The sequence below is a fragment of the Sander vitreus genome, chromosome 1, assembly GCF_031162955.1.
Source record: "Sander vitreus isolate 19-12246 chromosome 1, sanVit1, whole genome shotgun sequence".
NCBI classification, from domain to species: Eukaryota; Metazoa; Chordata; class Actinopteri; order Perciformes; family Percidae; genus Sander; species Sander vitreus.
Window position 1 is genome coordinate 39,018,479 of NC_135855.1, and position 26,665 is coordinate 39,045,143.

Here is a 26,665-nt window from a genome sequence, read left to right on the forward strand (position 1 = left end):
GAGCCCCTGGTGATACTTGGAGCAAAGTTTCATATTGTGTCGAGCCTTCTTAGTGTTTTAAAAATAGCTATTTTGAGGCTAGCATAAAAGTGGCCCTAGGACTCCCATTCAAACGAGAGTCTGGTAGGACCAGGCTAATTCAAAAGGCCATTTGACCGAAAAACGAAAATACTGTACATCTTAAAAATGGCGCTTCCGTCCTAAATATGCTTTTAAACGAAAGTTTGACTCGGGTACATTCACAAAAAGACCCTAGGTTGCATTTTGGCGAGAGTTACGCTTTAAGACAATAGACCTGCACATAGATTGTCCACAAACAAGAACCTAAACCAGTGGTGGAAGAAAGAGTACAACAATTTAAAAACACTTTCTTAGAAGTAAAAGTCCTGCATTCATATTTTAAATAAGTGTGTATAATCAAGAAAACATAATTAGTTAACATAATTCCAACACATTATTAGCAAATATAAATCCCCATTGATGATAGGCTGACTGGCCTGTAGGTAAGGTAGTCACTGAGGTAGCCATCCACAGATACAGTTCATCCTAAGGATTCACTGTGCCACATGTATGTTTAACATTAAAAGATGATTTATAAAATCATTCTGACATTATTATTTTATTAGCTTAGTATTCTATGCAAAAAAGGTATGTATAAAGGCTTTAGGCCGCCATACATGTTATTGTAGGCCCAGTTTAATATGCAACTTCATTTTATACAATATATGTAGTAGGGGGTCCTGCTCCGTCTCTTTTTCAGTTAAGGGGTCCTTGGTTTAAAAAAACGTTTTAGACCTCTGCTCTAACTAACTCTAAACTTTCCGTTTGGACAACAGACACACAGAATTTCAAAATAAGAGTTTGTAATCAAATTCTGTCCCAGTCTGGAGGTCTTTTCATTTGAGTTACAAACAACTATCCACACTGTAATGTATCTTTTATTCATGACATTATGTAGGCTGTTTAGGATGAATCTCAAGAGTTCACAAGGATAACCAATTTTATTGTGCTTACTGTCTCTTTATTTAAGCATCTTCCTATCTGACAGAATTACTGCAGCTATGCCTTCACTTAACCATTTAATTGTCATACACATACAGTACAAAAAGACATGATCCTAATGGACGGTTGAATAATAAAAAGCTCCTTTTCATGTGGTTTCACTCAAGCCACAAGAAAGGGATGAAGAAGTTATATTTTCCCAGGATGATGAGAAAACAGAGGCACATATTTAACATAAGTCTGGTGATATTCTATATTTTTCTCATTGCCATAAAATCCCCCCAAAAAATATCACAACCAACAATGTATTGCTCTTACAAACAAGAAGTGTCTGATATATCTTATTCCTCTGTGGCACAGAGCTCCATCTCATTTAATATGGAATGAATCCGCCGCTGAAAATAGTTCCCAACAATTTCACTCTTTCCATTTGAGAAATGTTTGATAAAAACTGCAGTGACCAGCTGTTAGATGTATCCCAATATCCTGCAGGTATTTAACTTATGTTTAATATTTTAAAGCTACAGTGCGTAACTTTTTGATATTAATGGACATCCGTTACATCCGCCAAATGAGTTGCTACAAAGTTAATTAAGACTATCAGCTCCACACAACTCTCTCTGTATCTCTCAGTGTGACTATGTTCAGAAGATTGTGGCGTCCGGTGACTTTCCCACGCAGAAACTCAAATGAAGATAATGACCTCTTCTGAAGAGTCATGTTTTTTTAATCCTCTGTGTCCTCCTTGGCTACTAGCAACTGCATACATAGCTTGTATCATGTGGATGCGCCGACAGTGTTGTTGTCATTACTTAGAATTCGTCATGGGGGCGACAAACTACGCACTATAGCTTTAAAACCCAAAGTTAAATCATCAATACAGTAGAAAATCTATGTAATCCTCTAACTGACAGGCAGTGCTCTCAGAGTTTCCATCAAAAAACATCACTAATGTAGAAAACATTTGGAGCCAGTGTAGCAGAGTGCTAATGAGTTAGCACTCTGCTACACTGTCACGTCATGAAACCTTACTTACAGTTATTGCCTCGTTAAAAAACAGAAAAAGGAGGAAATCTCTCCTGGTTCTTGATTTCTTTTCCCTCTCATTTTGACTTTGATTATTTACTGTCTTTCAGTAAGAAAAAAAAAAATCACTTGCAGTTTTTTTTGCATGTTGTTTTCTGATCCCAAACAGATAAAGAGGAGACAAACGATGACCCAGCATCTCTGGCCTAAACATTTATTCTGAATGTTTTCTGTAGACTGGATGACTTGGAAAAGCTCGGGAACAAAATCAGTTGCCATTTTGGTTCATCTGAAGGTAGTCATTGTGTAATTTCTCCTGGGCCTCGTAGAGCTTGCGCAGCTTCTTGGCTTGTCCTTTGCTCAGCTCCTTCCCTTCAACGTCATGAGTGGGGAAACCCTGTTGACAGCAACAAGAACAGAGCAACAAGCCTTGAGTTCATTATGATAAGTTTCCATCTCAATGTAGCACAAAATGTCACCCGATTTCCAGAAAAATCAGCAGAAGAAAACTCAAATGAATGTGTTTCCGTCAGCTGGTGGAGCTACTTCTCAGGTGCCAATTAACAAATTCAGAAAAAGAGGGCGCAATGAGATGAGGCATACCAGCGTTTCCCACACACAGACTAATTTGTGGCGGTGTGCCGCACTATCAACACCTGCCGCCGCACAATGCGTTTCGTTATAAAAACTTTTAACGCTATTTAAAACACGCAGCGTATTCGTTCAGCTGCATTTCCTGTCCCTGCTCTCCTCCGTCTCTCTGTCACTTGCGTCTCGCTCACACACACACACACACACACACACACACACACAAAGCCCCTCCCCCCCGTGCACACAGCAATTTGTGGCACGGGGCGACCGACCGACACCCCCCCGCCACAAATTGCCTTCTTATCTGTGGGAAACACTGCATACAGTACCAAAATCCATAATAACTATACTGCTGGCTTTGTTCATGTTTTTCGTGCTGTATAAATTGTTCACACAGTACAGTTCAGTCATAAAACAAAACCCACTATGGCCAATGTAATTCAAATTAGTATGAATGTGTAAATTCTCTTTCATCAAACTACAAGAATTCTTCACCTGGAAAAGAAAAGGCAATGTAATCTTGTATGTTTTTATTTTTTGGGGGCATTTTAGGCCTTTATTTATAGAGGACAGTTGAAGATATGAAAGGGGAGAGAGAAGGGGAATGACATGCAGCAAAGGGCCGCAGGTCGGAGTCGAACCCGTGGCCGCTGCATCGAGGAGTAAACCTCTGTATATGGGCGCGCTCTACCAGGTGAGCTACCCGACGCCCGAGGCAATGTATTCATGCTATAAAATATTTATTTTGAAATTCAGAGTAAAAAGGACACGAGGGATTTACCATATCATCGAATTTGGAATACTTGTCGGTTTCTGTGCGGAACATTTCACATGGAGGGACCTTCATCTTAGCCAGTTTAGCCATCTGAAACAGTAAGAGACACGAGTAAGTGAACATGTTCAATATATCAGAGAAACATAACTTTTTCTTTATGAGTGACCTCTTGTTCTTGTTTCTTCCTGGCAGCTTCTTCCTTCTTCCTTTTCTTCTCCTCTTCCACCTGTAAAAGAAGAAAAACAATAGTCTGAAGCTTTCCTTTTGTTTTTAAATGCTTTCCTCCGGTCTTCCTTTGTTGTGCTGTTGTCCACAGACTGTAAACGGTTACACGGACTAAAACGGGTTTCATGCTTCTTGCGTTTAGCGCAGTCAGGGCGCTGCTAGTCTCGCATAGCCAGACCCTCCTCCACAGGTGGAGTCCACACAGCATTCCTGGATGGGAGAAAAACGTGCTCTGGTTTATTGGCATTTCTTTAAACCAATCACAATCATCTTGGGCGGCGCTAAGTGCCGGACAGAACCACGGTGCCTCTGCAAAATAGCCCCGGGAAGGAACTTGTTTTGTTGGAACACGTGTACATTCAAAAGTTGTTTTAGTCGTGCAACAGAAAACTCAGATTGGACAGATAGTCTAGCTAGCTGTCTGGATTTACCCTGCAGAGATCTGAGGAGCAGTTAACCATAGTCCCGAAATGAGGGACATCCGGCGGAATTTCCGGCGGCACCTGAACAATCCCGGAAATGAAACGTCGTCGATATAGACTAGGGCGCTGCAGACGGCACACATAGTCGCCGCGAACCGGCTGGTCATTCATACTGATTGCGGCTCAAAGAATGTATATCTTTAGCCTGACGTGGTCATACTCAGATTCTAGTCAGAACGTGAGTCTGATTCTGCTCCACTGGGCTGTGATTATGGGGCGTGTTTCAACCGAACCAGGAAAGAAAATGCCTCTGAAAAAGAAAAATAAAATAGGCATTTCCACCCCTCCCTCACCTGCTTCTTCTCCTCTCGCTCCTTCAGTAATGTCTCCTTGTCCACCAGTTTCACCACCGTGGGCAGGCCTGTAACACAGTCACTGTTTCATCAAGACTCAGCCAGTTAACCCTGGCCTTTACAAGTATTACAAAAAAGACAAAGTATTCCTGTGTTGATGACTCATTTCTAATTTGAAATTTGTAACTGTTAACCCCCGTTCCCCGCCCCCTTAACACGCACTCCCAAGAAAGTGAATGTGGGAGACAGGAGAAGAAGCTCTGGCTGTCTGGGAGATGTCAACCAAATCCTCGGTAATACAATATGGCTACCTAAACCTTAAGGAGTGTATTTCCAAAACAACATATAAAAGAAAACAAATATTCCAAGTAGGAATCGGTTCTCAATGCCCAACCATATTTCTGGGGGTGTTTTTTTATGGGAATGTGGATCTTTCAGATCAATTTGAGGAGTGCCTATGGTTAACATTTTACACATTTTATTGTGTCATGCAGTGTTGGACTCACCCTGGTCTCGACCCCTCAAAGTCTTGGTCTTGACTCGGTCTCGACCCCTCAAAGTCTCGGTCTTGACTCGTTCTCTACCCCTCAAAGTCTCGGTCTTGACTCGTTCTCGACCCCTCAAAGTCTCGGTCTTGACTCGTTCTCGACCCCTCAAAGTCTCGGCCTTGACTCGTTCTCGACCCCTCAAAGTCTCGGCCTTGTCTCAGTCTCGACCCCTCAAAGTCTCGGCCTTGTCTCAGTCTCGACCCCTCAAAGTCTCGGCCTTGTCTCAGTCTCGACCCCTCAAAGTCTCGGTCTCGATACACTCTGGTCTGGGTGATGACTTGGTCTCGATTTCTGTTGTCTTGACTACAACACTGCTCAAAACTAACATTATTTCCCTCAAAAATACATGCTTAGAATATTGACGTTTTCAGTTGTTACCTTCATGATCTTCCAGTCGCACGCCGAGCTCCGGTAACGTATCGTCACGGACAACGTCACACATTTGCAGCAGCTCCGTCACTAGATGATTAAAAACAGGACTTTAATTAAACCCTGAAGCAAAACCCTCGAGGTAAAACGTTTTAAGATATTATGAGAAATGTCTCAACACTAACGTGATATTTTAAGCAGAGGTAATTAAAAAAAAGCAGAACTGAATTATTAGCATCTTTTGGACACTAAAATGTACCTTTCTGCTCTCGGGCAATTTTTCGGACTCCCTCTCTGAAGTCAGACAACACTGCGAGGTACGGCATCACTGTGCTCTCCAGCTGGCAAACACAGCAGCAACATTATCTTTCTGTATGTCATTTTAATACCCACAGCTTGAAAATGTTACTTTGAGTTTTGGTGTGAAAATCTGCTTTGACTAGCCTGGGAAAACCCTGACGAACTTCTGGCAAATTTGAGATTTGCTCTGCAAGTCCGTCTGACCAAGCTCATTTCCAATTTTTCTAAATCGAGGCACCAATCACAACCGTTGAGGTGGGCTTTACACGATGACAATAGCGCAGCGACGGCAAGCAGCTTTTTGTTTACATTCAACATGACGGCCACCGAAGCACAGCAACTCGTTGATGCCGCTGTCGCTGCTACGTCACCCGGATCGTTGGTCCGATTGGTTGAAGGACTATCCAATGCGCCCAGAGGCATTTGAGTGGCGTCCGTTGGTCACGTCCCTTTGGAAATGGGCTGTGAATGAACCTTCCCAAGACCCACTCTCAGTTACAACTGAGAAGGGTCTGATGTCAACCAGGCTATGCTTTGACAAAACTATATCTAAAATTTAAAGTAGAGACATTTAGTCATTCAGTCAAAGGAAATCGTAAAAAGCTGGGTTAGGGAGGAAACTGCACGATGTCGGGGAGTTGTGTTTGAAAGAATTGCTAAGTAGACTGACTTAGTACGGGGTGTTAGTAACTGGACGTATGCGTTTGACACAAATGTAAAGTGAGTTACAGATTGCTTATTTGGAAAATGATTAATAAGCAGCATCCTATCATGAAATAATCAACAACAAAAAACAGAAAACCCAGAAAAATGTCTCTTTACTTACATCGATGCTCTGACTTTGTCCTCCCACTGGGAAACCGATGGGCTCCGATCCTTCAATGGCACCAAATATCTGGAAAAAAAAAGAAAAAAAAAAAAAAAAAAAAGATTATTTCATACAAGAAATCATTTTTAAATCTCTGTCACTTAAATTTTTATGGCTGCAAAATTGGATTGTCAAGCAGACAAACTGTCCAACACGTACATAATAAAAGATCGATACTTGGTGTCTGTGTATCGATACTGTATTGCTACGGAAAATATCGCGATACTATGCTGTATCAATGTTTTCCCCCCACCCCTATTAATTAGTGTCCCATGTGCCTGCTGCACTCCAGTTAAGACTATTAAAGCCATCTGCTGTATGAAAAAGTAGCAGTCAAAACATGCTCACCTTCAGCATGTTGGTGAGATAGACGGCAATGCTCTCCGTCAGCATGCGGTTGGGCCGCAGCTTGGCGCTCTTCCTGCTGGCGATGTAGCTGTTGCTAAGGCCGACCAGCACTCTCATCTCCTCCATGGCGGTGCGGGTATCCACGTTGTCACACAGAGCCTCGTGGACGGCAGACTTTCTGTCGTAGAAACTGAACAACACGACAAACCGTTTGGCTTTCAGTTGTTTTTTGTAGGTCCTCTTTTTTTTATTTAACATCAAGATCTTCGGATGTCTCAAGCTTGTTTTGACCCATTAGGAGGTTAAACCTGTTAAGGAGCTTTGTCTCCCATATTAACTCCTATCTTTACTCTCTTACCTGTTGTTGAGCTCCATCTCTGCTGCCTCCCACTTCTCAAAGCGCCCGGTGATGTCAGTAGGAGCGCGCATTATGTCTTTCACATTCAGGAAGAACTCCTATTACATGAAAATAAATAACAAATACTATGAAAGTAGGTTGTACATTATTATTATTACTGCCACTTGTACATACATTTGTATTTCTTATCTTTATTTTTATTATTTCGTGTATATTCTATATGTGTGCTGTGTGTCTGATATTTTGCTGCTCTAGCACTGAAATTTCCCAATTTGGGATCAATAAAGTCTAATCTGATCTAATCTAATCTGATCTGATCTAATCTGAAAGGGGCACCAAACAGCATATTAGTTAAAAAATAAAAAATAAAACTGATTCTCAAGATTTATACCACCTCTAAACTAAAAATCCCATTTGTCATTTCGTCCCTTACATTCATGAACTTCTCGTACTGGACGGCCGACTCCATTGTGTTGGAGGAGTAGTCCAGGGTGTCTTTCCAGGAATGCATCAAGAAAGCCAGACGGAGCTGACGAGCTGCAGGAGGACGAAAAGAGGAGTTTTAAAACCAACGCTAACAAACTAAATCTCTTCTGCTGTCATTTATCTGACACAGCAGCAAAAGGCGTGTTCCAGATGCCCTCTGCAGGAACTTAAAGCTGGGTAGGCAGTTATTAGTTGGCATCATTGGTCAACAATTCCATAATAATCTTTCAGCGTATTGTACTCCAAGTGTTCTGAGAAAACTAGACTTCTGCACCTCCTCCAGGGTGTTTTTCGGGCTTTAGAAAATCTAGCCTGTGATGGGATCCAAATATAAAAACATAATGGAATATATTACAGTAAGGCTCTCAGGCATTCTGTATTGCTATTTATTCTCCTCCTTCCTCCTTAAATGTGCAAATGACAATTATTCACCTCAATGATACATTAATTCATTTTAATGGATTAATAATGGACTGTAATATTTCAGATCTGTTTGAGCAGGATTTCTGCTCATGTTCAAAACTTTGTGCACATTCAAAATATATCTAATCTGTGCTCTCTGAGATTTGGAGGAGTCATGATATTTTGAGAAAAATAAAGTGATAACAGTCAAGAATAAAGTCACTATATTTCAGAAAATAATCTACCTGCACCATAGTCTGCTGTGCATTACGGGATTGCTCTGCTGATACGGTAGATCTCAGACCTTCTGACAGACTCAGAGCCCTGTTTGAGACTCTGGTCTCTGAATGAGACAACGTTTAGGGAAGTGGCTGAACGCTGCTCTACATCGGAGGTGGAAAACCAAAACTACGGCAGAATTACACGGAGCACAAATGTGACACATCTGCCGCAGCATGTCGACAGCAGAGCGCGTCCATTATAAACCTGAAGCTGAAGGCGCGCTGCTCATCTCTATTTTTACAGTGAGAGTGGACACTAAGCGACGCACAGGTCTGCTTCAGAGCTCCGTGTGTTTGGGAAAAGTGCTTTATTTGTGATTTAAATAATGGTGCTGATGATTTTTAGAGACCCCCACAGGTGTATGATTTTACTGCTTTCATGGGAGCTCCTCCTCTCTCTATGGGAGCTCAGCTCCCACTGGCTCCCACGTACTTCAAACCCTGGTTAGGGGAGTGCAACATAGGACTATATAAGCTTCAGTTTAATGTAAACGGACTGCATTTATATACATACACTGAGGCCGAGGCTGCCGTACAAGGTGCCACCTGCTCATCAGATAAACATTCACACTCATTTTACACTCCGATGGCGCAGCATCGGGAGCAATTCAGGCTTCAGTGTCTTGCCCAAGGACACTTCGACATACGACTGCAGGGTCAGGGATCGAACCACCAACCTTGGTAGGCAAAAGCTCTACCACCTGCTGATTTTTATTTTAGATACTTAAAATAAAAAATAACAACAGGTGTCTACAACATTAGTGGTATCAAGCAGAACCAGATGAGTCACCTGTGTTCTTTGCCAAGGCGTCTTTAATTGTGATGAAATTCTTCAGAGATTTCGACATCTTGCAGCCTGCGATCGTCAGGTGTCCGGTGTGCAGGAAGTATCTGACCCAGTAATCGTTCTCAAAGAAAGCCTGTGAAGACAATAACCAATGGTGGTTAAACTCGGTCACTTTCTCTTTGACTGGAAATGGCCAAATACATGACAGTTAATCATCTTTAACTACTGTTTGAATGTTATCTGTGTTTTATTCACTTGGTGCATACCGTACATGTTTCAAATGTTAGGCAAGTTAAAGTACTTAACGGTGCAGTAGGTAAGACTTCTAAAACTAACTTTCTGTCATATCTGCTGAAACTGACCCTATGTTCCAGTAGAACTACATGAAGCAGGTCATTTAAAAGAAATCTGGCTCCTCTGGCACCACCTACAGCCTGGAGTGTGATTTGCAAAAATCCACAGCTCCCTGTTCAGATGCACCAATCAGGGCCGGGGGTGTCTAACTGCGTGTCAATCACTGCTCATGCACACGCATTCATTCTCCCTTGTGGGGGGAGGGGCTTAGGAGACAGTTTTGAGTTTTAGCGGAAAGGAGGGAGGGACTGAGAAGTTGTCGATGTTCACATTTTTTGGCTAAGTCCTGGATCTTCACAATCCTACCTACAGCACCTTTAAAAGACAAACAGGAGCAAATAACAACTTAGAAAGACTTTGCTTTTGTACCTCAGACTGAGCCAACTCGTTGTCGTGATGGGGGAATCGAAGATCAAACCCCCCACCGTGGATGTCCATGGACTCTCCCAAGATAGAGCCAGCCATGGCCGAACATTCGATATGCCAGCCCGGCCTTCCCTGTTACAATTTCAAAACATTCAACAGAGCCAAACCAATCAATGTCTCATCAATCACATCAAAAGGGTCCTCATTTTCTACTTTCTGGAATATGCAATCTAGCATCCTGTTGTCGAAGTAATGCATCAGTTTAACAACACACCTACATTAAGAATTAACTCTCACCTTCCCCCACGGAGAATCCCATGAAGGCTCTCCGGGCTTAGAGGCTTTCCACAAGGCAAAGTCATTGGGAGACTTTTTCTCACCTAATCTGTCAGCAGAGATGCTCAGGTCACCTGCAGGGCCACACAAGATACAGAAAAGACCAACAAGACTATCGTAACTGACTTATAAAAAGAGTAATACAAATATATTTTTGTAAAGTACAGTGAGGAAGGAGAGTGTAAATCCATTGTGAGTTCCCTTGTGAGAGTGCTTGTTTTTTGTCTCTTTTTTTCCCCTCTTAATAGCTTGATAGAGTATAACTTAAATTGAAGTAGTATTAACTGAAGGGAGTAAGTACATTAAAAATTGGATCCAAACCAGCATCATGATGGAGGGGCAGACAGATACTTCTTAGAGGGTGGAAGACCGAGGGAGTACCCTCGGTCCAAGAGTGGACTGTTGAATTGGCAAGAGTGGCAGCATTTGAAAGGATGTCTTATAAGACATTTGGAAAATTAGAATTCTATGATAAAAAAAATGGGGCAAATATTTATCATTCAATGAAGGAAGAAAAAAAGACTGTAAATTGAAATAATTCCTTGAGAGATGCATCTATGGTATTTTGTTTTGGTCATTTATTTTTATTTGTGTGAATGTGGTAAGTTATTTAATAATCATACCTTGTATTTATTTCTTATTATTGGTAGGTTAATTTAGTTTCTTCCTAACATGCACTCTTATATGGGCACTACAGTAGTATTTTTGTAATATATATTCAAATTTTCGGTTTAGTTTATCTTATTGGATTGTGAACTTGTCTGTGGTAAAGACTGGGGTTAGGACTTGACAAGCCTCGGCTTCTTCCTATCCCTTTTCAAACGAGTCTGGTGTGTGTTATATTGGAAAATTAATTTTTTTCCCCTTTATTTTGTTATTCATTATATATATATATATATATATATATTTTAAATCGTCCAAAATAAAAAACTAACTTTGCCGACTCAAAGAAGACACCAAAACTAAAATGTGGATTATGTTTTCCTACAAACTAAAATGTGTGCCATCAGAGTCATTTGAAAGCTGCTATAACCCCAGAAAACCTAGTAAAAAACTGTTTTGGTATTTGAAATGTGAAAATATCTACCTTCTCCCTCTTGTAAAGCTTTCTGATCTCCGACCGCCTCTGGCACCAGTTTGGCATACGAGTGCTGCAGACTGGCATCAAACTTTGAGGTGTCAAAGTAAACAGAACCGTTCGATTCATACCTGTAAACATCAGAAAACCCAAATAATTCAAACTATCCTGTTAAAGGCCAAATCCGGCGCAAAATGAACCTAGGGGTTAATAACACAGGGGTACCGAGTCAACCGTTCTCTGGGATATGTTTTCATGCTAATCGAATGTGACCAGTTTTATAGCAGACCGCTAACTAGCTTATAACGCTAGTCGTCGGGGCAGAGGGTAAAGTATTATTTCTATATCACTAACAAGGCTCAAAATAACACCACACTTCCACGGTCGCATAATGAGGGTCCCTACAAGTAAACCGAAGCACTGAGAACTTTATAAGTGTACAGACAGTTTATTAAAAAGATTTATAGTTTTTAAAGACAATACACGTATACAGGCGGGCGCCATCTTGGGAAAACAGTCATGACCAGTCGAACGATGAACGCCGTGCAACCAGTAACTAGTAACATAGCTCAAACACGGCATTCGTCGTTCAACTGGAACCACCGTGGAAGTATGGTGCTATTTTGAGCCTTGTTAGTGGTATAGAAAGAGAATTCTTTTTACTTTACCCTCTGTCCCGAGGACTAGCGTTATAAGCTAATTAGTGGTTTGCTATAAAACTGGTCACATTCGATTAGCATGAAAACATATCCCAGAGAACGGTCGACTCGGTACACATGTGTTATTAACCCCTAGGTTCATTTTACGCCGGATTTGTCCTTTAATAACAAACAATGTGGGTGTAATATGAATTGTAGACGCTGGTAGTTTCTTCCTCACCCGTAACCATTTGAGACAACCTTCTTCACAAACTCCACAATCTCAGGCACGTATTCACTGACTCGTGTGAGGACGTCTGGGGGAAGAACCTGGGGGGGTCACAAAGACAATTTATGTACACAAAATGTGTGTGAACTATTTTGGCCATAAGTATCCCAAACTGATGCATTAAGAGTTTTTCATCAGAGGAACAAAGGGGCTTAGCCCAAACCAAAGACAGGGCTGTCCACATACTTATAGAACATATTGTGTAATATATTTAAAGTGAATCCAAAAATGTTTTTCTATATGGAATATCATTTCAGTCAATATGTAATAAATAAATTATATAATTAACAAATACATGAAAATATAAATCTATAAATAGTTTTTATAAAGATTATCTAAAAATATCTATAAAAATTTAAAACCCATTTATTTGGTTGACTCTTTTATATATTTATATTGATTTATTTTAGGATTTATTTCACAGTCAGTATTTAATATTGACTGAATATGAATAATAACTGGCATTTCAGTTTCAAACCCTGAAACTGTATTTTATAACGCTACACTGACCACATTCATACTTTGCCACATTCTTAAGGCCTTTTGTTTTGCATGCAAATTAATGGAAGCACAACTGTTCAAAGTATAAATGCAATGTAATGTTAAAAATCAGACCATCCTATTACTATTTTTAGGTATTTACTGTACCTGACAAACAAACATACAAAGAATAGAATCAAAGCAGGCTGCGTTTATTAGAAACATATTTTTAAGTATGACAAATATAGAGGGAATTACGGCATTAGTTCACACAAAGATGCTTTGCTTTTGACAAACACTTTTGAAGTTGATGTATTTCAATGGAAGGATGAACTGTTACCCTACAGTCACATTAGCTACAAAAGACAGCGACGTGCACTCGCTTGATGGGCGTTCCTGGGCGTGCCTAGCCTACTCCTGGTTGTTTGGCAAAAGTAAACAGAAATTCTCTGGTGCTACCTTCAAGCACGTCCCCTCCGTTGACTTTGTGGATAGACCCATAGATATACGTTAGATTAAGGTTAGATTGTACAGGACCGGGAACGTGGACACCACTAAAATAAGGTTTTCCTCCATTTTCTCACAGCTTTGCGGAACTAAAGTTTGATCGATTTGTTTCTGTGAACGTTTGACGCGGTGACGCTTCTGTATCGATAGTAGCATGCTATTGCCTAGTATCTGCAAGAGGTCTTACAAGTCACTTCAGAGGTATTGTCAAGTCACAAGAACGATGTTTTTGGATTTTAAAGTATTTATTTCTCGATAGGGGTAACAAAACATATGAGATAAAATGCCAAACATATCAGATATATACAGAAATACGATGTCCTGAAGTATTTCCGCCATCTTGAATGATTTTCTTCGACTCGAGCAACCAACGTACATACGTCACGCTGCCCTCACGCTGCCTTCACTCCGATTGGCAGTCGCTTTGTCGCATCGCTCAGCATTTGCATAAAATAGACTTCTTGTCTATTTTGGCCCCGTCTTGCTCGTGGCAGCCGCAAGCTCTTCGCTTGTCGCTGGCAAATGGCCACTCCCATTGAAAAAGAATGGCAGCCTGCCGCTTTTTCGCGGTCTCTTGTAGCTAATGTGACTGAGGGGTTAAGTAGCACCAGGCAGGGACCACTGTACACCGGCTGCACCAAATCATTTTATTTCTCCCCCTCTTATGATGCTCCTTGTGTTTTTTTTTTGCCTGAGCAGGACTTTAGAAAACACTTTGCTGTGCCTCTACTTACATTCAGGGCGTCCATGTCTTTATGGTACTCTCCCTCCCAATAATTAGGGAGAATGGAGAAGATTGAATTCTCTGTGACTTGACTTCCAAACTGCTTATCCAACCAATCAGCCAGCAAGTCCTTGGAGTTCTCCAACAGCACCTTGGAAGAAACAAAGTTAATAAATAAAGTTAAATAAAGCTTGGAAATCTGTATTTTCTTCCCCTCAATTTATCTGCCAATACACTGTATTTTTTCATGTCGCTGCTTTCCTGCCATGACAGAAGAAATATATATCAGTCAGTCGAAAGCAAATAATATGAGGCTGATAATATTAAATGTTGTGTATTCCAGCCCAAATGAGACTAAACTAAATTGTTCCTCTAACACTGTTCATGCTAGCTACTTAGCACTTCTTATGTCTATTCCAAAAAAACAACAACCTGTGAATATTAAATACTTCACTTTCTCAGTGAAAAGTTCACTTACTGCAAAGAGCTCCCTGTTGTTGTAAACCGCATAAATTAAACAGTCAGTTCAAAATTCTGTCAAGTATATTAAATAGCAAGAGAAATTAATTTGCGATGGACTCTTTTGTCAGGAATACTTCTAATCTAGACCACAACCCTCTCTTTTTTTTATAAATATATAATTGGGGCATTTTTAAGCCTTTATTGACAGGACAGCTTAAGACATGAAAGGGGAGAGAGAGGGGGGAATGACATGCAGCAAAGGGCCGCAGGTCAGAGTCCACCCCGGGCCCGCTGCGTCGAGGAGTAAACCTCTACATATGGACGCCCGCTCTACCAACTGAGCTATCTGGGCGCCCAGACCACAACCCTCTCTTAAAGGAACAGCTCCACATTTTAGGGAAATACATGTATTTACTTTCTTGCCCAGAGTCAGATGAGAAGATTGCCTGGCAACTGGTTGTAGAGTTTTTGTACCGATTTATCAAACAAGTTACTGTTTCTAGTCTTTGTGCTAAGCTAAGTTAGCTGGCTGCTGGTGATAGCTTCATATTTAGCGTACAGATGTGAGAGTGGTATCGATCTTTCCATCTGCATTTCCCAAAATGTCAAACTCTTCCTTTAATCCAAGTCTATAAATTGAAGGCTTGAGAATCACAAAGAGATGGCGAATGACTAATTCACATTAAGGGTTTGCGGTAAGTGACTGAAGGGAACGCCTCGTCTGCTCAGTGAGTCTTACCTGTGCCAGAGGTTGTACGACCTCGTCTGCTGCTTTGCCCTCCACTGCTGCCTGCAGGGGCTGCAGAGCGGCTGTCACAGCAGCGTCCAGCCTCTCCAGCATCTGCTTCTTATCTGGGTCTGTCGTCCCAGCCAAGTTGGCCTGAAAGGGCTGAAAAGTAACACACGCACGCATGAGGATTTAAGTAAAAAGACAGAAACCTACAGGTTAACTGAAGTCGAGTCTATAAACTGTGTAATCATCAGTTTTATGATTTTAGTTTAGTTTACATTAGTTTAGTTTATTTCAATCAATCAGTCACACAAATACACAGCGTGACTTACATAACATAAATGGTAAAAAAAAAAATAAAAAAAAAGTGTCACCTTAGTTCATACAGTGTCATCTTAACTGATTTATAATCAATACTGATTGAAAATGTGTAGGTTGAAGCATTTCGTTATTACACCAACCCTTTTTACATTCTATTATATATATATATATATATATATATATATATATTATCACACGTGCAGAAAAAAATAACATAACAAAATACATTCCCATGCACATACACATTGCCATTCATGCCTTGCTTTTATATTTGTTAATTATCCTACTTTTTAGTATTTTTTTAATCTTTGTAGCGTGTAACACATTTTTACTCCTTTCGCTAATATACATCTTTGTTTCACATTTGTTCTAATCTTTATCTTTGTGAACATGCACATTCCCCTCAGTTCATACTTGCTCTCTCTAATCTAATTAGAATCCAACAGTTAAACTTCATCAGAAGATATCCATGCTTAGAGTTGGGGCTATAGTGTCTCTGGTGCTTCAAATCACAGATAAAGTGTCCGACCAATCACAGCCCTTTGTTTGAACCAGTCTCTGCTTCCCAAACATTTGATCTGATATACTTTACTGCCCCCGGAAACTTGTCTATCAAAGGCTAGTTGAGAGTTTGGTCTCACCCCTCTGGCGCTCAGGACGTCCTGCAGTATTTGAGCAGCTTGTGGCTGCTTCTCCTTGTACTGGTCCAGGAGGTAGTTCTGCCGGGCCCTTTTAATGATCTGAGAGGGAGAAATACCAACATAAAACATAAACATAATGACATTTAGCTGCTGCCCCCGTCCACAGCAGGACATAGCTTATCTTCCGTGTCGGTACTCCTATCTGATTCTCCAAACTGGAGGCGTGCCGATCGCCGTCTACTGTAGCTAACACACTGACTATGGAGAAGCAGCTCAGACAACCACACTGAACAAACATCTGAACTAACCCTTTAAGGGCCGCAGGTCGGAGTCGAACCTGCGGCCGCTGCGACAAGGACTGAGCCTTTGTACATGGGGCGCACACTCTACCAGGTGAGACCAGACGCTTAAATCCTACTCACTTTGTCGTCTATGTCTGTGATGTTCATGCAGTAGAGGACATCGTACTTGAAGTAGTCCTTCAGTATCCTTCGCAGAATATCAAAAGATATGTAGGACCTGTACAAAGAGACACATTAGAAAATAAAAAATAATCTAGTTACACCAAAACAAAGTAACTTTGCACAATTAAGGATGAAACTCACAACTTGAATACGCATTACTTTTTTTTCTTTTTTTCTTTTGTTTACCTGGCGTGTCCCATGTGTGAGGCATCATACACTGTTGGTCCACAGCAGTACCATGTGACTTTATTCCCTCTCTGGGGAACGAACGGCTCCTGAAACATAAAGTTTGTGAGTTGATAAAAAACAATCAAGCAACTAACCGGTTGTATGTGTCTGGGAAGCCTCAAGAAGAACACAGCACAGCATGTTCAATAATAACAAAAGGACTCATGTGCATCCTAACTTAAAGTGATGGTTCGGAGTAATTTCACCCTAGGCTGCTTGGCACCTTAACCTCGAGCCAAACAACCCCCCATAAGCTTTTTCCCCTTGTTATAACGTTGGCCGAGTTAGCTTTATCAGCTGGTTAGCTTAGTGCAGGCGCTAATGATCCATGTTTGTATCTCGTAAATTACCCCAGTAATAATGCCTGGAATGATACCAAACTTCTACAGTAGTACAAATAGTTTCTGTACTTAAAGCGAGGCATTAGAAAGTTTGTAAGTACACCAGAAGTATATTTAAATAACACTTGCCTGAAACACTTGGTTCAAAAAATCCTATGAAAAATCGAGGAAGGGATGAAGTGACCCTGCCCGGAGGAAGCCCGGGGCCCCCGCCTGGAGCCAGGCCCAGATGGAGGGCTCGCCAGCGAGCGCCTGGTGGCCGGGTTTGCCACGGAGCCCGGTCGGGCACAGCCCGAAAAAGCTACGTGGCGGACATCCCTCCATCCCATGGGCCCACCACCTGTGGGAGGAACCGCTGGGGTCGGGTGCGCTGCCACATGGGTGGCAGTGAAGGTCAGGGGCCTCGACGGACCAGACCCGGGCAGCAGAGGCTGGCTCTGGGGACGTGGAATGTCACCTCTCTGTGGGGGAAGGAGCCGGAACTTGTGCGGGAGGTGGAGCGCTACCGGTTAGATCTGGTGGGGCTTACCTCTACGCACAGTCTTGGTTCTGGAACCATACTCCTGGATAGGGGTTGGACTCTTTTCTTCTCCGGAGTTGCCCAGGGTGTGAGGCGCCGGGCGGGTGTGGGGATACTCACAAGCCCCCCGGCTGAGCGCCGCTACGTTGGAGTTTAACCCGGTGGACGAGAGGGTCGCTCCCCTACGCCTGCGGGTTGTGGGGGGGAAAACTCTGACTGTTGTTTGTGCATATGCACCAAACAAGAGTTCAGAGTATTCGGCCTTCTTGGAGACCTTGAGTGGAGTCCTGCATGGGGCTCCAGTTGGGGACTCCATAGTTCTGCTGGGGGGACTTCAACGCGCACGTGGGTAATGATGGAGACACATGGAGAGGCGTGATTGGGAGGAACGGCCTCCCTGATCTAAACCAGAGTGGTTGTTTGTTGTTGGACTTCTGTGCTAGTCATGGATTGTCTATAACGAACACCATGTTCGAACATAGGGATGCTCATAAGTGTACTTGGTACCAGAGCACCCTAGGCCAAAGGTCAATGATCGATTTTATAATCGTTTTCATCTGATCTGAGGCCATATGTTTTGGACACTCGGGTGAAGAGAGGGGCGGAGCTGTCAACCGATCACCATCTGGTGGTGAGTTGGGTCAGGGGGTGGGGGAAGACTCTGACAGACCTGGTAAGCCCAAACGGGTAGTGCGGGTAAATTGGGAACGTCTGAGGAGGCCCCTGTCCGACAGACTTTCAACTCACACCTCCGGGCGGAGCTTTTCGTGCATCCCTGTGGAGGCTGGGGGGCATTGAACCCGAGTGGACAATGTTCAAAGTTTCCATTGCTGAAGCTGCGGTGAGGAGCTGTGGTCTTAGGGTCTTAGGTGCCTCAAGGGGCGGTAACCCACGAACACCGTGGTGGACACCGGTGGTCAGGGAAGCCGTCCGACTGAAGAAGGAGTCTTTCCGGGATATGTTATCCCAGATGACTCCAGAGGCAGTTGCAAGGTACCGAAGGGCCCGAAGGGCTGCAGCCTCTGCCGTGAAAGAGGCAAAGCAGCGTGTGTGGGAGAAGTTCGGAGAAGACATGGAGAAGGACTTTCGGGTCGGCACCAAGGTGCTTCTGGAAAACCGCTCGCCACCTAAGGAGGGGGGAAGCGGGGAACCATCCAAGCTGTGTACAGTAAGGATGGGACGCTGTTGACCTCAACTGAGGAGGTAATAGGGCGGTGGAAGGAGCACTTTGAGGAACTCCTAACCGACTAATACGCCTCTATGGTAGAGGCAGAGCTGGAGGATGAGGGGGGGATTGGCATCAATTTCCCTGGTGGAGGTTGCTGAGGTAGTTAAACAACTCCACAGTGGCAAAGCCCCAGGAATTGATGAGATCCGTCCAGAAATGCTTAAAGCTCTGGGTGTGGAGGGGTTGTCTTGGTTGACACGCCTCTTCAACATTGCGTGGAAGTCTGGGACGGTGCCTAAGGAGTGGCAGACCGGGGTAGTGGTTCCCCTTTTAAAAAAGGGGGGACCAGAGGGTGTGTGCCACTACAGGGGTATCACACTTCTCAGCCTCCCGGTAAAGTCTACTCGAAGGTGCTGGAAAGGAGGGTTCGGTCGATAGTCGAATCTCAGGTTGAAGAGGAACAATGCGGATTCCGTCCCTGGTCGTGGAACAACGGACCAGATCTTTACTCTTGCAAGGATCCTGGAGGGAGCCTGGGAGTATGCCCAACCAGTCTACATGTGTTTTGTGGATCTGGAGAAGGCGTATGACCGGGTGCCCCGGGAGATACTGTGGGAGGTGCTGCGGGAGTACGGGTGAGGGGGTCCCTCTCAGGGCCATCCACCTCTGTACGACCAAAGCGAGAGCTGTGTCCGGGTTCTCGGCAGTAAGTCGGACTCGCTTTCAGGTGAGAGTTGGCCTCCGCCAGGGCTGCGCTTTGTCACCAATCCTGTTTGTAGTATTTATGGACAGGATATCGAGGCGTAGTCGGGGTGGAGAGGGGTTGCAGTTCGGTGGGCTGGGGATCTCATCGCTGCTTTTTGCAGATGATGTGGTCCTGATGGCATCATCGGCCTGTGACCTTCAGCACTCACTGGATCGGTTCGCAGCCGAGTGTGAAGCGGCTGGGATGAGGATCAGCACCTCTAAATCGGAGGCCATGGTTCTCAGCAGGAAACCGATGGAGTGCCTTCTCCAGGTAGGGAATGAGTCCTTACCCCAAGTGAAGGGAGTTCAAGTACCTTGGGGTCTTGTTCGCGAGTGAGGGGACAATGGAGCGGGAGATTGGTCGGAGAATCGGCACAGCAGGTGCGGTATTACATTCAATTTATCGCACCGCTAGACGTAAAAGAGAGCTGAGCCAGAAGGCAAAGCTCTCGATCTACCGGTCAGTTTTTGTTCCTACCCTCACCTATGGTCATGAAGGCTGGGTCATGACCGAAAGAACAAGATCCAGGGTACAAGCGGCCGAAATGGGTTTCCTCAGGAGGGTAGCTGGCGTCTCCCTTAGAGATAGGGTGAGAAGCTCAGTTATCCGTGAGGAGCTCGGAGTAGAGCCGCTGCTCCTTTGCGCCGAAAGGAGCCAGTTGAGGTGGTTCGGGCATCTGGTAAGGATGCCCCTGGGCGCCTCCCTAGGGAGGTGTTCCAGGCACGTCCAGCTGGGAGGAGGCCTCGGGGGAGACCCAGGACTAGGTGGAGGGATTATATCTCTAACCTGGCCTGGGAACGCTCGGATCCCCCAGTCGGAGCTGGTTAATGTGGCCCGGGAAAGGGAAGTTTGGGGTCCCCTGCTGGAGCTGCTACCCCCGCGACCCGACCCCCGGATAAGCGGATGAAGATGGACTTGCCTGATGGATACTCCTCTCGGCTGCTACTGCACGATAGCGCGGCTGCGAGTGTTATTTAAATATACTTCTGGTGTAGTTACAAACTTTCAGTTTACAAGTACAGAAACAATTTGTACTACTGTAGAAGTTTGGTATCATTCCGTATCTTTTATTAAGTTTTCTGTTTTTTGTATGTCTTGTCTTTTTGCATATTAATGACCTTAGTACCACATATTTGGATCATTGGCCTGCTCCACCTTCGTGTGGCCAGTTCAAATGTTAGCAGATCCTCCTATTGGGCGCGATGTGGCAGTGAAAACAGTATGGAACGGTTTATGGAAAAATGTCAGTGTTTCCATCACTCACAAATGAAGCCCCTGTAGGCTACTTGGAATCCGTGATTTGGAGAGACAAATGGGAAAGGATCTTTGAATAAAAATCCTCCTCCTGAACAACCTGTCCCCCTCACTTTGGACATTACGGCTACGCCCTTGCCTCCAGCCTACCTTTGCTCTCGTCAGGCTGTTGTAGAGTCGAAGTTGGGGAACCTCTGTTCCTGCTGGTGGAGACCAAGGGGGCTGCACCCGCTTCCCTTTTACTGAAATCAAGAAAGAAAGAAAAAAGCTTATCTAAAGTGACAATTTCCCTACATCAAATTGCCAGTTTTAAAATGTTTTCTGCCATCCTTCACGCTGTACACGAGCATTTAAAGCCACTACGTTGCGTAGGATTGTTAACTGTACCAACTGTAATTTGGATTGTCTAATATTTCAGAAGACAAAACCGTAACTGTGATTTGAATGTTGTTGTTTTCACACAGAAATCTACACATGGAGCTTTAAATGTAATGCATTTTGTTAATCCAGATTAGTTGGAGAACCACAGAACTGCACAGAGAGAAACACTGGAAGGAAGGTTAATATGGGTCTGAATTTCTTGCCCCCTTGTATCTGTAATACACCATTACTGTGAGCTATGTCTGCAACTATTGATTATTTTTTTATCAACAATTCATCTTTTGGTCTGTAAAATATCAGAAAATAGTGATACATGCCCAGTGCAATCCCAAGAACGTAAGTTCAAATTGTTTGTTTTATCAGACTAACGGTCCAAAACTCAAAGATATTAATTCATTATTAATTTACTATCACACAAAATAAAGAATACTGGAACCAGTGAATTTTTACTTGGAAAAAAAATCTGAAAGAATCACCTGAGACTGTTACAGATCATTTTGTGCTATTTGACTGAAGCCAAAGATGCAGAGCACAGACTGCATCTAGCTGCATTAACCCTTGTGTTGTCCTCCTTCTGTTTTGTCTGTAAAGTATAAATGATCACCCCATTCTGTGTCACATCTTCTTAGCCAACTTCATCCCAACCTATTAGCTATTACCACTAGTGTTAACCTTATTTCTGGAATTCATGGTCAATAAACCTCATTAATATTAACTTATACCTACTTTCTGAGTTTAAAAAAAAGCACAAATTATGAATTATTTTGACTAACAATTAAAATCAGTGGATGTGGAATGGATCACAGACTGGTTTATGTCAAGGTTTAGTCATTTGTTTTTACCCGCAACTGAAGTATGAATCACTCTGAATATGAAACGGTGAAGGAAATCTTGACATCATCGTGCAAAAATAGTAAAGCATTACAGATTTCCTCTACCGTTTTACACATTATTGTAGTGATTCAAATGTCTCCTTTTTCAAAGTACACCCATCACTGAACAGGAGAGAAACTATCTTTAGGTCTACTTATTTAACTTGGGATAGTGCCCCAATGATCATTATCATTATGCGTATTACCTTAGTGCCTATATCAAGTAAAACGTTTGCCACAGGCAACAATAATTGCCTCAAAAGTGTGAGAAATTATCAAGCTAGTATGTCTTGAGGTTAGCTGGGCTAGTGCACACAAAAGAGAGTAGAATCTGCTCATGTGTTCGGTCCTTTAGTCAGATGCCACAAAAGAAAAGTGAAGGGTCATCTTCTTCTCAAAGGAATGCAGCCATATAAAAAAAAATGAGCGGTCAAAGCCACACAGAGCAAACACCCAAACACCCAGCGAGGAGAGCACATCATATATTCAAATGTTTTTGAACACATACAGTGCAAGCCTGAGATAAAAGATATGTAATTTCCTATAAATGTCACACTTCTGTGTTTGCAAACCTGTTTTAACATCAGGTAGGCCTATTCTTTGGGTAGGTGCCTGTAGGCAAAACTGCTGACGTTTTGTTTAAACAGTGATAAAGCGACTCTCCCGTGCGCTCAGCTACAGGCCCCATACACTGTATGCTGCTATGACTGACAAGAGGAGTGAAAGCTGAAACTGGATTCATTCAAATGATAAACAATTCTGGGTTCATGCATGTCAGTGTTTGCAGAGGGGTGGCTACATCGGGGTCAGCCCTATGGTCCCACAGCCCCATGGTCCCACAGCCCCATGGTCCCACTTTATTTTTCACTGAAAATTAGGCCCTATGTGCTGCCACGCACATTTCTAGGACATTTTCAAAATTAGGTCTTGTGTTCCTACATTTCCCTTCAAGGGTTAGGGTCTGGGTTATGGTGGGTTAGGGGTTAGGGGAACATAGGAAATGTGGGAACATTTGGGCTGTGGGAACACAGGCACGATCCCGCTACATCTACACTACTACGTTTCGGTTAAAAAACAAATATCTTTTGCTACGTTTACACCTCGCGTCCGCACTACTAAAACGGAGCCATTTGGAAACACTGCTGCCTCTGTTTTAGTTTGAAAACTTCCGGGGTTGCTTTGTAGTCTGGACGGGCACAAACGGAGAGCTTTGGAAACGACGACGCACGTCCGTCAGTCTTATCGGTTAGGTAGCTTACAGACCTTTCAGTAACAGTTCCACCTCGTCCTCGCTCCAAGATAATAAATCCCTGCTCTTACTTTTCTGTGTTGTTCTTTCTCCAAAGTATTTTCTGTATTTTCAACAGCAGAGTAACGTCAGACCATCTGCTTCCTGTTTACACCGGCACGCACATGCCAAGTGTGTGTGTGTGTGTGTGTGAATGGTCATGTGATACGCGCTGTCAGACGTGTTAATATGGACGGAGATTAGTTCTGCCACTGGAGCTAAAACTCTTGCGTGGACGGCGATCGTTTTTGTCTCAAAGTGCCGCGTAGAAATGAAAACGCAGTAGTGTAGACGCGGTTTAATCAACGAGAATGTTTCCTGCCTTGGGGACCTCAGACAGCCTCAACATCCAGACTGGTACATCGTGATCAGGTGTAAGCTAGGGCTGCACGATATGAGGAAAATATGCGATATGCGATGACCTTGTTGAATATCGCGATAACGATATTCCTCAATGAAATGTAGTGAAAACATCTCTGGTACAGGATATAAAAACCTCTATTCCAGACTCAGCAACGTTCACATTTTAACATCTTTTCTAACAATTCATGAATAAGTTACATAAATTGCTGACAAGCTTTATAATTATACCTTACACCTGTTGACAGGCAAAATGCATCCAACCTATTGTTAAAAGAATGAATTGAAGGGGAATGCACAACTTCTTCTGGAAGCTCGTTCTATGATTTGGAGAACGATGACATGGAGTGTGAAAAAATTCTCTCTCTTTTCAGACAGCGATACATACTTGCGATACATAAACAGATATTAAAGTGAACTCAGTTCTGCTGCTTTCAGCATTCTGCTAACATACAACAAAATGGTTGTTGAATTTAAAACAAAACGACAGGAAATCATTTCCTACTTTCTTTAATTGAACACATTGAACACTGAATCGAACATAAAACGCCCCACTGAAAAAAGAATGACGGTTAACATTTTAAAGTGCAGTTTTTCCGCTGATATTTTCTTTCAACGAACACAAAAAAAAGTGTCTTTCGCAATATGACGCAGCCTTCCGCGATGTCTTTATTTGTCGCCCGGTTGATATCGCGATGACAATAAAAAACGATACATTGTGCAGCCCTAGTCTAAGCCTCTTCATGCCTACAGCTGTCTGTCTACTCACTGCTGCTCTCAGGGTGGAGAAGGTCCTGCTGCAGGGCTGCTATGTGTCTGTACCAGCGCAGAGCGTGGACATGCTGCGGGTCTGGGGGCCTGTGGAGGAGCTTAAAGGCTTTCTGGTCGGCCTGGGAGGGGCTGAACCCAGCCAGGTAGCTGCGTGACGTTAGGTAGTCATTCAGGGCCGCTGCCAGCGCGGCCTCCTCATTTATCAGTAGCAAGAAGCCATACTCAAAGGCTGCAGAAACAAGAGGGCAAATATTCGCAGAAGGATTACAGACCAGGCTGCAACAGCCTGAGGAAAACACTAACAACAGCACCGAGAGTTTACCACAGCCGAGACCTACTGCGTTTAGCAGCAGGTCAGCACACTTCCAGCTCAAATTATGTAGCCTAAGATAAAAGTTCAAACTGAACTGAAATCCTACAGATTATGAGACACAAACTCCCAGTATCCCAAAACAACAGACAGGCACACAGCCCAGTCTTTGACGGAGTGTAGCCTAATCCTTTAGATTTCTCTCCTCTCAGTATCATGTTATAACTTTAGAGAAAAGTGGAACACTGCACTCATGACTGAGTCAAAGGAGAAGTAGTGTTGTTTTATTCCAGTACAGATGTTGCAACATGTGTCTGACAACAACTATAAGGAACAACACTGTCTCTGGCCATGGTGCTGGATACAGCAGTCACTGTAGGGCTCAGAAACAGGACATGAAACGGAGAGAATGTGACACTAAAGGGGAATGGGCTCTAAGTGTGATAAAAAATAAAAAATAATGATAAATAAGTAAACTAATATATAAAAGTTCCAAAATACTAATCAATCTTGATCAGTAAATCAGTTCTGCCCCCTGCAATAACAATTCTATATCCATGATGAACAAAGTCGTTTCTGTCTGTACAAAACACAATTCCCAGAAATGAAATGAAGAGTGAAGTTTCCGAAACACACTAAGAGTGAAACCCAGAAAGTCAAATTGAAACTTACATTTATTTTCTCCATCCCCGCATGACCAATTAAATACCAAGAGTGAAAATGAAACAAAGTCCAAAAAAGTAACACAGTATAGACACAAATAGGAGTCGGCCACAAAGTGACAGCTGGATGAAAAAGTAGACCTAGATGGAAAAATTACACATCACAACTTCGTCTGGATGATCTTGAATAAAAATGTGCTCCAAAACATAAAATGTGGTTCTTGGGCAGCTTATAAAGCAAACTCACATAAAAAATATGGAGACATGCCGATAGACTTCAATACAGTCCTTAACCATGTCATCTTTAATTAATTACTTAAAAAACCCAGCATTACATAATAATAATCATAAGTGATTTCATCAGGGTATTAGGACATTTTATACTTGAGTGAGTAGTAGTTATTTAGAGATGAGTGAAACAAAATAAAATTGTCAAACAGAAATGTAACTGAAAAGTTAGAACAAACACGTTCATATATATATAATTTTAACATAACTAACATTATTATTAACATTATCAATATTATCCGCAGTCAACCAGGATGTATAACAACATCCGCCCAGGACGTTAAAGATGACAAGTTGAGCTGCAACAGTTCAGGCAGAGTAACGTTTAACGGAATAAATATATTGTCTTTATTTTAGGTCATACATTACAGTTTTTGCGGTTATACCAGCATGCTATGCCATGTTGTGTTTTATTCTCATATTTATATCCCTTTATCCCCGTTTATCACAGTCGCCTAGTACAGTCTCCCTTTACAGAACACGCCCAACCAAACACTATTCAAAATTCAGAACCAATTTCAACACCTGACATTTTAGTTTTCTAAATAAAACACTGCTATACAGAATACGTGTACTGAAGCGAACAGTGTCGCCTTTAAATCTAAAAAAAATCTGGAATCGTATTCATCGACTTGCGCGTCTTTGCTGTTACATTCAGCTTCATTGACTAGGAGTTTAAATAGCTAGGTTTTTAAAGGGGGTTCGGTTCATCATTCACTCACCGGTACACATTTCAACGTACGTGTCTTTAAGGTGAAAAATAAACAAAAAAATAGTTTACTTTACCTTGCTCTCCTGAGGTCGACATGGCCACAGTGCTGGATGGTTGGATGCTGATGCAACAATAACGTGTCCGGAAGAAGAACCCGTGCTAAATGCTAACGGTAGGAACAGGAACCAATGTGTTCGAACATGAGAGCAGGGGGGGGACATTAATGAGTGA

At 42.7% G+C, this 26,665-nt stretch overlaps 1 protein-coding gene across 3 annotated transcripts; it reads right to left on the bottom strand.

Annotated features, from left to right (window-relative positions):
• Window positions 1-920: 920 nt before the first annotated feature.
• cars1 (cysteinyl-tRNA synthetase 1) lies at window positions 921-26,617 on the bottom strand. 3 transcript variants are annotated; one of them, XM_078255432.1, is made up of 23 exons: window positions 26,509-26,611; window positions 24,461-24,691; window positions 20,941-21,032; window positions 16,718-16,806; window positions 16,490-16,586; window positions 16,068-16,166; window positions 15,115-15,264; window positions 13,924-14,064; window positions 12,155-12,243; window positions 11,285-11,406; window positions 10,159-10,271; window positions 9,865-9,993; window positions 9,145-9,274; window positions 7,619-7,722; window positions 7,186-7,283; window positions 6,828-7,017; window positions 6,438-6,506; window positions 5,571-5,652; window positions 5,321-5,401; window positions 4,395-4,462; window positions 3,561-3,620; window positions 3,401-3,484; window positions 921-2,425 (listed from the first exon to the last, which is right to left on the bottom strand). In XM_078255432.1, exons 1-23 carry the CDS (start codon window positions 26,528-26,530, stop codon window positions 2,297-2,299), a joined length of 2,469 nt encoding a protein of 822 aa, XP_078111558.1. In that variant the 5' UTR covers window positions 26,531-26,611; the 3' UTR covers window positions 921-2,296. The 3 variants fall into 3 exon arrangements, with proteins under 3 accessions (XP_078111558.1, XP_078111576.1, XP_078111568.1); XM_078255450.1 differs by lacking the exon at window positions 24,461-24,691 and having other exon boundaries at window positions 26,509-26,617; XM_078255442.1 differs by lacking the exons at window positions 921-2,425; window positions 3,401-3,484; window positions 3,561-3,620 and adding an exon at window positions 3,655-3,829 and having other exon boundaries at window positions 26,509-26,612.
• Window positions 26,618-26,665: the final 48 nt, after the last annotated feature.

Excerpts from the sequence above, each read along its gene's own strand:
- cars1 (XM_078255432.1), bottom strand. The coding sequence starts at position 26,530 with ATGTCGACCTCAGGAGAGCAAG. Across the intron at positions 10,272-11,284 it reads AGCTTTACAAGAGGGAGAAG|GTGACCTGAGCATCTCTGCT; the intron begins GTAGATATTTTC and ends GTGGCCCTGCAG. Across the intron at positions 7,018-7,185 it reads GAGATGGAGCTCAACAACAG|TTTCTACGACAGAAAGTCTG; the intron begins GTAAGAGAGTAA and ends CGTGTTGTTCAG.